The sequence below is a fragment of the Stenella coeruleoalba genome, assembly GCF_951394435.1.
Source record: "Stenella coeruleoalba genome assembly, chromosome: 7".
Lineage (NCBI taxonomy): Eukaryota > Metazoa > Chordata > Mammalia > Artiodactyla > Delphinidae > Stenella > Stenella coeruleoalba.
In genome coordinates, this window is record NC_137153.1 from 119351156 (window position 1) to 119362364 (window position 11209).

Consider the following 11209-nt stretch of genomic DNA (forward strand, 5'->3'; position numbering starts at 1 on the left):
AAAGTAGCCTGGACCCCGGTTTGGGTCCAGGAGTTGGGCACTATAACTCACTCCACTGTGTCTGAGGCCTGCGCCCTGGGATGGAGACCAGGGTAGCCATAGTGCCTGGGGTTTGAGCCACGGCTGAGAAGGGCCCATCAGCTGGGCTGGGTGTGAGAAGGGGCTCACTTCCCCGCAGCAAGGATGGTGCTGCCCGGGCCTCAGGGCCACCTGCTCCTGAGGGCTTCTCTGGTCTCCACATTAAGGGCCCTCTCCATGCTCCAACATGGAAGCTCCTTGAAGGCAGGGCCTGCCCATTCAACACTGCTGGCCTCACACACACCCTAGGGCAGGTCCAGGCACCATGGTTAAGGTGCTCCCCACTAGCGACACATGGGCCATGGGTCCACCCTTGTCCCTCTGCCCAGGGAGCCCCTCGGGGCCTCTCCCTGACCGTCCTCTCCAGCGCAGGCTGTCTCCTCACAGCGATCACTCAGTCTGTCCACACTCTTGCAGTCTGTCCTTGCTTGCCGCCCAAAACACAGGCTGCAGGAAGAGTGGACTTGGGGCTGGCCCCCGTTTTGCCAGGGGTGGTCAGGTGGGTGGGTTCCTCCTCCTCCCGACGTGGTCACAGACCGCATCGCCCCCCGCCCTCCGCCCCTGCCTTACGTGGCAAAGATGCTGCTGCCCCCAGGGCAGTGGACACTGGGCCACCCCCCACTGCATCTCTGTCCCACCAGGCAGAGGGAACCACCGCAGGACTCTGAAGACCCTCTAATCCTGGGCCTGCACCATGGCCTTGGGGCCCCAGGCCTGCCAGGGGCATCCCAGGGCTAAGACTGACCGCGGATGCAGGAACCCCGGCAGACATATTTGCTACGTGCTCAGGGACCAAGACCCCACAGGGTATCCAGCTGGTGGGCTCTGCGTCCCCCAACGCAGGAGAGCATATCTGGCGACACTTCCACTTCACCCATCTCCCAGGAGAAGCAGGGTGAAATCCTGTCTGTTGCAGCGGCATCAGCCCAGGTTTCTGGAAAACTATACCCTGACCACACCCACCCGAGCTGAGTGTATTTGCAACCCAGGCTGTCTGCATCCCTGCGGGCTGGTGGCCAAGATACCCGGATGTGCAGGTGAAGAAACCCGGTTAGGGCCAAGCACACGCCACCTTTATTAAAAACTGCCCAAACCCTCTTACAAAGGAGGCGGCTGGTGCCAGGGAGTGTGGTGCACCTCAAGGGAGGTGGGACATGAAACCAGAGCGAGCCTAGACCTGGGCGATGTCAAAGGCTCCCTCAGGGACCTGAGCGAGGAACTGGCTCTGTGTGGCTGGGGGACATCACAGTATCCAGGACCCCCGCAGCCAGAGAAAAGGGGTCCGGGATGCCTTTCACACAGTGTTAGAAGTGCAACTTTAAGGGCAACAGGCAACAGAAGGGGGGCAGAGGGGGAATTTGAGGTACTGGGCGGGGCTGAGACTCCAGAGCCTGCCCCAAGGCACGTGTGCTGGGTGAGGCCTGCCGGGCCCTGTCTTTTTCTACCTCTGGTCTCCCCGCCTCCTGTCCTGCTGTTCTTGGGACACAGGCTACATGATCTTGGCGTTCTCCTCATATGCGCACCGCCCTTCACAGTTTACAAAGGTCTTCACAGGCCCATTTTCCCATTGGATTCTGCTGGCAGACTGAGAGGTGGACAGCACAGGGCTGGTCTCACTTAAGGCTTGAGAAGTGAGGCACCGGTGCAGGGAGGCTCCGGTGAGCTGGGCGCTCACTGGGGTCCCCCCATCCACGGCAGCCCCGGCTCAGCCATCAGCTTCTCAGCCAGTCGGTGTCCTTGTCGAGGGTAGAAAAGCGGATCAGCTTCAGGCTGGGGGGCTGGGGCTTCCTGTCATCCCAGAGGTACTCGGGGGACAGCACTTTGGAGGGCTTATGTGAGATGAAGCGGCGGTTCAGGTGACTCTCCTCCTGCCAGGCCGCCATGATGCCGTTGGCCTTGTCTGCCAGGATGCCCATGTGGCAGCCTCTGGTAAACTCATACACCTCGGCCACCCGCCCCCCAAAGACCGCCCCGCCATAATAGAAATCCCCCTCGCCATCCGCCACAAAGGCGGTGGAAAGAGGCCGGCGCTCGTAGGGGAACTGCTGGCGGGGAACAGCGAAGTAGCCGGGGTGAATGGCAGCGACCAGGTCCCCCAAGGTCTCGGGGCCCCATGGGTTCCGGAACACCATGTCCACATTGAGGCAGAAGAGGTAGTCGACCTCCCGGTGCGCCCTCTCGGCAATGTGCTGGCTGACGCTCTGCATGCGGCGTGTGGAGATCTCCTCCCAGCGGGAGTGCCTCAGGATGGGGATGGTGCTGACGAGGCGGCCGGAGCCCAGCCGGACCCGAGGAACGGCCGTGGGGTCGTTAGTGAAGACATAGTAGTGCACCCGGAACCCCTGCATGAAGAACTGCTCGGCTGACTCCAGGAAGCGCTGGACGAACTGGGTGTACCTGGTGGAGAGAATCCCATCACGCCCCGTGGCCTCAGCGGGGCCACTGCCTGGGTCCCCACTAGGTGCTAGCACCACACGGACAGGGCTGGGGCTGGCCGGGCTGGGGTCCACCTCCCAGCTTCCCATCTCAAGAAGGCACTCAGGTCCGCCCCTCGGGGTCCTTGTCTGTCAAATTCCCACCATCTTAGTACCAACCTCTTAAGACCGTCCTAATAATGATGATTGATGACTCATATTCACAGACTGAGCTAACTTTTACTGAGCACTTACTAAGTGCCAGGCAGTGTTCTAAGGGATTCTTCTCTCCTTCTAGCCTCATAAACTCCCTAGAAGGCAGGGACCACAGTCCCCACCTCCTAGGCACAGACACTGAGCCTCAGAGAGAGGAAAGGAGCCAAGAAACGGGGAAGTGGCCGAGTCAAGGGAAGGTGGGTGGTGCTGGCTGCGGGGTGCCGATTGGGCCAGGGGTGGGGGGGGTCCCCTGATCCCCGCTGGGCCATCCATCATCTGGCCAGTGCTTAGCTGCTGGGGACCCATTAGGGTCCCTCTCTCAGGAGTCCCAGAAAGGGACCCAGAGGGAAGCTGCCAGGTGATGGCTCCTAAAGGAAAGGGCAGGCGGGGTGAGGAAGGAGAGGGGAAAACAGGAGGTGTCCAGAGAGCCCACAGGCCAGAGGCTGGAGGAGAGAGGGTCCCCAAGGATGGGCCGGCTCTGCCTGGGTCTCTTGACCTGCCTGTGGCCTGATCACGGACCCCCAATTCTATGCGGTGGTCTGGGGGGCTTTCCACTCCTTCACACCTGCCTGGACGGTTCAGGGGAAGCAGAAGGGGTGAAGGGACAAGGGTGTCTCCTGACAAAGGCTCCTGCTGCCCCCTCACCTGGGCTGCCTCCCCCTCCCCCCTTCCATGCCAGGGCCAGACCCCCTTCCTCCAGGAAGCTCCCCTCCCACCAGCATACTCCACTCTGTACCTTCCCACCTGCACAGCACCTGGTTCAGGGCCTCCCTGGTGCCCGGGTTGGGGTCCTGTCTCTCCCCAGACTATAAATTCCTGGGGCTCAGAATTTATAACCCCCCTTCCCCCAGCCCAGCCCAGCCCACTACTCACTTCCCCACGGCAAACACCGTGACCCCGACGGTCAGGTTCAGCGGCTGGTAGATATGACGCAGAAGTTCCGGCTCGAAGGTTCCCTCGGAGACGATGGGCGCTAGCCAGGGTGTGAGCATCAGGAACTCTGTGGGCCTGGCAGCAGAGGAGGCCGTGGGGGCTGAGACCCTCCCCTGGGAAAGCCTCCCTCTCATCTTGGCCCTGCCAAAGCTGTGTGACCCTGGGCAGCTTTATCCCCGTCTCTGGGCCCCAGTATCCTCATGTGGAAAGTGGGGATAGTCATAGCTACTTCCCAGCGTGGTCAAGACCAGGAGTTAACGCATGCCCAGTGTCTAGAGGAGCCTGGCATTTCCGGTGCCCGCTAAGTGCCTCGGAGACGGGGGTCATCAACATCATCGTCGACGACGGATCGAGCGCGGCCACGCAGAAGGCACAGTGCTCTGCGTTATTATTATCATTATTACTTTTGGCCGCGCCACGCAACTTGAGAGATCTCAGCTCCCTGACCACGGATTGAACCCAGGCCCTCCAGCAGTGCCAGCTCGGAGTCCTAACCACTTGGGCTGCCAGGGAATTCCCTGCTGTGCACTTTGCAAACACCGTCTCATCCGGGCCTCCAACTGCCTATCAGGTGGGTATTATTATTATCCACCTGTGCAGAAAAATCGCAGAGTGGTTGGCTAACCTGTCCAAGGTCACATAGCTAGTGACAGAGCTGGACCGGAGCCCAGGTCCCAGACGACCCAGACCCCGAGGCCAGTGGACACCTCCAGTACCCCAACTTCCAGATCAGAGGCCCGCGCCCCCGCCTCTACCCCAGGTCTCCCCATTCTGGGCCCAGGCCCTAATCAACACCTACTTTTGCTCCAGCAGCTTGGGCTGAGGGTACTGTGATCTGTAATCAAGAAGGGTGAGTGGTTAAGGGGAGGCAGCCCCCAACCCCGGGGCCACAAAGGGGGAAGTGACAGTCTGCTTACGGTGTCACAGGCTGGAATGGCTTCTCCCCCTTGTACTGCAGCTTCATGTTGCTGGTGGGAGAGGTGAGACAGAGCCATTAGTGCCGGTGGGGGGCAGAAACACTCAGCAGGGAAGGATGAGGTCAAGGTGAAGCACCCCCATGGGACAGGCACCCCCAACCCCCCAGACGCCCTTGACCCACCCCCACTGCCCTGTCCACTCTGTCGGGGCTGGACTCCTATAGAGGCGGTCTATCCAGAGTCACCGTGTGGCAGGGCAGTGATTCCAGCCTGGTACCATCTGTCTCCAAAGTCTTTTTCTGTCTCTCTTTCAAACATATTGCTCTGGAAGAGCCTGGGCACTGGGGAGAAGGTCTGTGGAGCTGTAAAGGCCCGGTGAGCCCAGTTCTGCCACCTTCTAGCCTGGGTGGGCGAGTTACTTAACCTGAACCTACGGTGACGGTCAGCTGAAGAAGCCAGTGTCACAACCACCAATCAAGGCGTCGCTGTGAAGGTACAGGTTTTGTAGATGTCAGTGACATCTACACCATCCTCCATAGTCTGGCAGGCCTGGTACGGGCAGTTGAAAAGCTATAGCATAGAACTGAGGTTTCCCTGAAGAAGAAATTCTGCCGGTGGACAGTAGTGTCAGCTCCTGCCGAAGAGTTCCAGCCCACCCTTCCCGACGGCCCGCTCCGTGGATTTCAGACCGGCTTCGCCACCCCACAGTCGTGTAAGCCGATTGCTTTCAATCAATCAGTCAGTCAGTCATTCAGTCGTCTCCCTCCCTCTTCCAGGTTCTGTTTTTTTAGTGGAAGGCTGACTGATACACCCATTTTCCCTTATCTGTAAAACGAGGCAGCACCCTTAACCCTTAGAGCTGTCGTGAGAGGTAAGAGAGGTTTGTAAGTCGGGGCCTGTCAGCCAGTGCCCAGCACGGAGCGAATGGTAAGGGCAGCACCCTGGCCCCTTCTTGGCAGGCTGTCTGTGTGGCTGGCCCCCACTAGCTGCGGCCAACCTGGGGGGATTAGGAAGGAGGGCTGATTAAGGAAGGAGGTGGCCGGCGACGGGGTCAGACACAGGAGGCTGCCAGTGACATGCCTCTGGCTCTGCCGCCAGCTGGCTGGAGAGACCAGGGGCCGGACATCTCACTCCTCGGGGTTTAGTTCCCTCACCCTTAAAATGGGGACAATAATATCGCTCCCCAGGGTGGAAGCGAGGCCTGGGGGATGGGAAGGCTTGCTCAAGGCCACCCAGGGACCGGGTCAGAACCTGTTCCAGCAGAGGCCTGAGCTCGCCTGTAAGGCTCAGACCACCTGAGGACGTGGGTGCCTGCCGTCCACTTGGGTCTCTTCAGTACGTCACCTACGATGGGATGGCTTAAGCCTCCTGGAGCTCTCCTAGTTTTTTCAGTCTATGCTTTGTGTGTGTGGTAAGATATACGTAACAAAGATTTCCCATTTTAACCATTTGAAAGTGTACAGTTCAGGGGCCTTAAAGGACGTTCACATTGTCGGGCAACCGTCACCCCCATCCACGTCCAGAACTTTTTCATTTCCCAAACTGAGACCCTGTTCCCCCGACACACTAACTCCCGATTCCCTCTCCCAGCCCCTGGGAACATTGTTCCTACTTCTGTCTCTATAAATATGACTATTCCAGAGACCTCTTAGAAGTGAAACCCTATTGTATGTGTCCTTCTGTGATCTGTCTATACTCTGGAAGCAACAATTTTTAAAAGTTGATCCATCCAATTGGCCCCCTGCCCTAGATTCACACAGACAAGCACATGTTAGGCCCCTGCTCAGAAAGGGATAGGGGGACTTCCCTGGCCGTCCACGCTTCCACTGCAAGGGGTGCGGGTTTGATTCCTGGTCAGGGAACTAAGATTCTGCGTGCTGCACAGCACAGCCAAAAATAAATAAAGAAGACAACATCTTCAAAAAGAAAAAAAAAAAAAAAGAAAGAAGAAAAGAAAGTGATGGGACTCTGAGAAGGTGGTCAGAAGTGAGAAGGGGAAAGGGGCCCTTGTTCCACACTTCCCTGGCCATCGGTATTTCCCTTTCCCCCACCAGCCTGGACACAACTCTGCTCTGGCCACTTTCACGGGTTAGACAGAAGAATTCCAAAGCCACAGATGAGCCAGCGCCAAAAAAAGGAACTTCTCGTTTCCAAACCTCTGAAGGTCATGAAACTAAAAGTAAAGAAGAGATCCAAGTGAACAGAGGGGAAGATGTGACCATTTCAAACAAACGAAACTCTCCAACTTTAATCGATTAAAAAAAAATAACTCAGTAGAACCAAAAGCCAGACCAACTGCAAAGAAAAAAAAATGTAGCAAGTACTTTCGGCCAAGGGTGGTGATAGAGGACCCACCGACAGGCCAAGGAGAGAAGGTGCTGGAGCAGGCGAGTCGCCAAAGAGGAAATTCAGTTAATGGGAAGGCGTGGGGGAGGTGAGGGCCTGGTAGGAATCAAAGAAATGAAATTCAAACCACATCGCATTTCCCATGTCTGGAGTCAGCAAGGTGGTTTGTTTTTTGTTTTTCATAGCACCTAATACTTCCAGCACCGGCCCAGGTGCAATGCAGCTGCAGCGGGGTGGAGGGGGTGGCATATCTGTGTGAGTTCGAGTGTGTGTGTGCCCCTGTCCCCCTGGAGAGCAACCTGACGCGATGGATGAATACCTCAGCCATATCCTTTGGCTCAGAAACTTACCAAAGGAAAGGATCTTTAAGATGGAAAAAGCGGCCTATCCAAAGCTGCTCACTACAAACTGATTTAGAACGCTGGGAAATTGGAAACAACCTAAATGCTGCAAACTTGCTGGTGGGAAAGGGAGAGGGATTCAAGAATTAGGGCCCAGTCCCTGGGTGGAATAAAATGATGGTGACCAGATGCCAAAAAAGCAAGCCAATTCTGGGGAAGCTGGATAAAAATCACAAAAACGCTGTGGTCACAGCTACTTTCGATACCAAGCAGCCTTTCTGCTTTTTAGAACAATCTGTTCAGATAGAAAGCGTAGCAACCAACGAGCTGACAATGAACTCTGGAGTCAGAGTATGACTTGGACCAGCAAAACACAAGAGGGTATTTCATTTTCTTTGTCTTTTCTGTTATCCAGCCTCCTAATTTACTGTATTCTATGTTTATAACAGTGAAACACACTTTGTTGTTAGTTAGTAGTCTATCATGCAGATTTTAAACTTTCCTCTTGCTGTCATGAAAAACAAGGCTGGGTGGCCAACTGCCCCCTTGAGACTGTCCCAAATCACCTTTTTCACTCTTTTTTTTTTGGACTTTGAAAATTATTGTTATTAGTTTTAGTCTGATGACACAGAGGACTTGGCTGGGAAACACACTGGTTCTTATAAACCAGCACTTATTTGGGGCATGAAACAAAGCACGGTGAGAGGACGTCACTGGGATCAGGCCGGCGCTGTCACAGAACAACCTGCCCAGGGCAGAGAATTATTCGCTAAGGACAGCTGAACGACAAGAGCGCTGGGGCGATCTGAACGGCAGACTGTTCCATCCCATCTTGGCAAGTCTGAGATACGTTTGATATCGGATATAAAAAGTGACGCAATCAGTAGGAATCATTTCAAGTTCTAGGTTCATCTATAACCAAATCTTTTTCACTCTTAACTGACAAAATGTCAGATTTGTTATGTGGGGGAGACTGGTCACGTGTCCATTTCTTCTTTGAAGCCACAGAGAACACAAAATTGCGCAAAATGTCAAGTCCTGGACTTCCCAGGTGGCACAGTGGTTAAGAATCCGCCTGCCAATGCAGGGGACAAGGGTTCGATCCCTGGTCCAGGGAGATCCCACAGGCCGCGGAGCAACTAAGACTGCGAGCCACAACTACTGAGCCCACATGCCACAACTACTGAAGCCCGCGTACCTAGAGACCATGCTCCGCAACAACAGAAGCCACCGCAATGAGAAGCCCGCGCGTCTCAACGAAGAGTGGCCCCGGTCGCCACAACTAGAGAAAGCCCGCGTGCAGCTAAGAAGACCCAATGCAGCCAAAAATAAAAAATAAAATAAAATAAATAAATGTATTAAAAAAAGAAAAAGAAGTCAAGTCCTGAAAGCACTCTTTCCTGAGCACCTCCTACGTGCCAGGTGCAACACCAGGCTATTTACAGGCATCATTACAGTACCCCATGCTCTGGCTGGCTCGGGAGGGGCACCTCTATCATCCCATTTTACAGATACAGCAAGTGAGGCTCAGAGCTATGCAACATGCTCAAGGTCACAACTGTGGAGGGGGCACTGCAAGGACACCCAAGGACTGAAACAGGGGAATTTCACTCCACACCTGTGGCAGCCCATCACACTGCTCAGAATCATGAGCTTAGGACCTAAGAACCTACAAAGTGACCTTAAAAACCCGCTCACCCCCTCCACTCCGGGGGCCCCCAATTCGCCCTGGCCCATACTTACAAGATCTCTGGGCAGGGGAGATAATAGGGGACATAGGAGACCGGCAGCCAGTTCTCGACATACACCCTGGGAAGGAAATACACCTGTTGACCTGACTTTGCACGTGAGGCTGAAAACTCACTTTGCTGCATGTCAGTGGGAATGCAGGCCCCGCGTGGTGCACCTGGGATACACCTCCCCTCCCCCCGCCCCCGCCCAATCATTCCTTGGGTCTGGCTGACCTCGGAGGACAAAGCCTCCTGGTCTTCCGCAATGAGTCATTAGCCGCAATGAGTCATGAGCCGTGCAGCCGTTCATTCCTGGGACAGGAATGCTCTTGATGCCAGGCCCTGCACACAGGGGGCTGGTGGTTGGGGGCGGCCCCCAGAGCTTTGTGGGAAGAACACATAGGGTGAATTCTGGAGCATAAACATTAACATGGCTAGAAGAACAGTCCAAGCAGAGGAAAGAGCAAGTGCGAAGGCCAGGCCAGTGCAAAGCAAAATACATAAGCCAGGCTAGTTCAGTCTTACTGGGGCTGGGGTGAAGGGACAGGTGCACCGAGAGAAGGGGGTGGGACCTGGGAATCCTGTGAAGGGGTCAAGGTTTGGGGGTTGAGATGCTGAGAGACGGAGGGGTCTGGGGTAGGGAGGGAGGGCTCCATGGGGTATGCTCACCACAGAGAGCAGAGGGCCATGCCCACCAGCAGGCAGAACCCCAGGCCCAGGGCTAGTCTGGGGCAGTGCATCGCTGGGTGGGCAGCATCTGAGCCTGGGTACCTGCAGAGTCTGGGTGTGCCTTGGTGAATCAGCCCACCTCTCTCAGAGGTGTCGGGCTCGGAGCCTGTGTCTCCGGGGTCCGGGGAACACCTGCAAAGGAATGCTCCTTATCCACAGGACAGTGGCCCCATTTTTGCTGCCCTGCCCTCCCCTGGGCGGCCTCACCCGGGGAATGTGGATTCCAGCTGTCTCCTCGTCCTGCTGGGCCCAGGCCCAGGTCTGGCAGTTCTGAAGGACAGAGGCTCAGGACTCAGCCAAAGCCTGCTGCGGTGCCTTGCAAAAGGTCCTGGGCCGGAAAGGCGCCTGGCTCCTTGCCTTGTCTCTCAGGTCTCCCTACTGACCTCCTTCTGTGTTAAGCTAAGGGCGGCCATCCTAGGGACTAGGGGAACAGCGCTTGGGGGGGGCGGGGCTTGGAGAAGGATTCCTGGGGAAACTGGGAGGACGCCGGAAATCAAGCCCAGAGCCCGCACCGCGGGGACACACTCGGCCTGGGGTGGGGGGGGGGTGCGCTGGGAGGGGCGGCATAGATCCCCCGGGATGGGGGTGGGGGCAGGAGTGGTAGCAGCGCATTCCTCCGGGAGAGGGGGCCTGGGCTCTCCCGGGACCGCGGGAACGCGCTTCAGCTCTCACCCGCTCTCGGCGGTAACCCTGGGCAAGGCGCTCTCCTGCCCGCTCCACCACAGCCTCGGCGTCCTCCTCAGCTATAGGGGGCTTGGTGAGGTGGCAAGACGCAATCCGCACCGCCCCTGATGTGCGGGAAGGGCTCTAAAGCCCTGGGTCCGGCCCGGGTCACAGAGAGCGCGGGACGCCTGACAGCTCTGCGGGGGTCCGCCCGAGGTCAGATAAAGATCCCCGGGCCGGAGTTTTGGGGCTTTGGCCCCGGCTCACCCGGTGGCCTCTGGCAGGCCCGCTCCCTCTCCCTCTCCCTCCCTCTGCGGACCTCCGTTTCCCCACCCGGGCTTGGGGCGCGGCGTCCTCCAAAGCTCCGCGTCGACCGTCGGCTCCGCTGGATTCTTCCTCCGGTGGAGCCCGGGCCGCCGGGGCCGCTCCGCCGACGCAGAACCAGGCCCGAGCTTCGGCCGCCCCAGCCGGGGATCTGCACCCAGGAGCTTGGGTCTGAGACGCGCACCTCGACTTCGGCCGGCCACTGCAGGCTCCGGGCTCGCGGCGCTGCTCCTCCGGCCGGGCGCGGGGCGGGGACAGGGAGCGGCGCGGGAGCGTGACTGTCCCTGCGGACTGCAGACTCAGCCCCTTGCGGCCGGACCAGCGTTAGAACAGACGGAGGGGCGCAGCCCCGCCCTGAAAACAGGGTCTCCGTTCGCCTGCAGTCCGGCAAAACCCGGGGCCTGCCGGGTGCCTTTAGTAGCGCGCTGGGTGGGGCCTGACTAAGGGCCCGCCGGGATCGGGGCCGGGCGGGGTTCGGGGGTGGGGAAAGGAGCCGCGCGCCCCGCCCACCGGCCTCA

General features: G+C 57.7%; 1 protein-coding gene across 5 annotated transcripts; it reads right to left on the reverse strand.

Annotated features, from left to right (window-relative positions):
- Nucleotides 1-757: 757 nt before the first annotated feature.
- On the reverse strand, nt 758-11014 carry GBGT1 (globoside alpha-1,3-N-acetylgalactosaminyltransferase 1 (FORS blood group)). 5 transcript variants are annotated; one of them, XM_079925883.1, is made up of 7 exons: nt 10687-11014; nt 9747-9836; nt 8989-9054; nt 4559-4609; nt 4441-4476; nt 3582-3716; nt 758-2475 (listed from the first exon to the last, which is right to left on the reverse strand). In XM_079925883.1, exons 4-7 carry the CDS (start codon nt 4603-4605, stop codon nt 1791-1793), a joined length of 903 nt encoding a protein of 300 aa, XP_079782009.1. In that variant the 5' UTR covers nt 4606-4609; nt 8989-9054; nt 9747-9836; nt 10687-11014; the 3' UTR covers nt 758-1790. The 5 variants fall into 5 exon arrangements, with proteins under 5 accessions (XP_079782009.1, XP_079782007.1, XP_079782008.1 ...); XM_079925881.1 differs by having other exon boundaries at nt 9645-9836; XM_079925882.1 differs by having other exon boundaries at nt 9645-9836; nt 10701-10974.
- Between the last annotated feature and the right edge of the window lie 195 nt (nt 11015-11209).

Excerpts from the sequence above, each read along its gene's own strand:
- GBGT1 (XM_079925881.1), bottom strand. The coding sequence starts at position 9,715 with ATGCACTGCCCCAGACTAGCCCTGGGCCTGGGGTTCTGCCTGCTGGTG. Across the intron at positions 4,477-4,558 it reads CCATTCCAGCCTGTGACACC|ATCACAGTACCCTCAGCCCA; the intron begins GTAAGCAGACTG and ends TCTTGATTACAG. Across the intron at positions 3,717-4,440 it reads CCCAAGCTGCTGGAGCAAAA|GCCCACAGAGTTCCTGATGC; the intron begins GTAGGTGTTGAT and ends CTCTGCTGCCAG.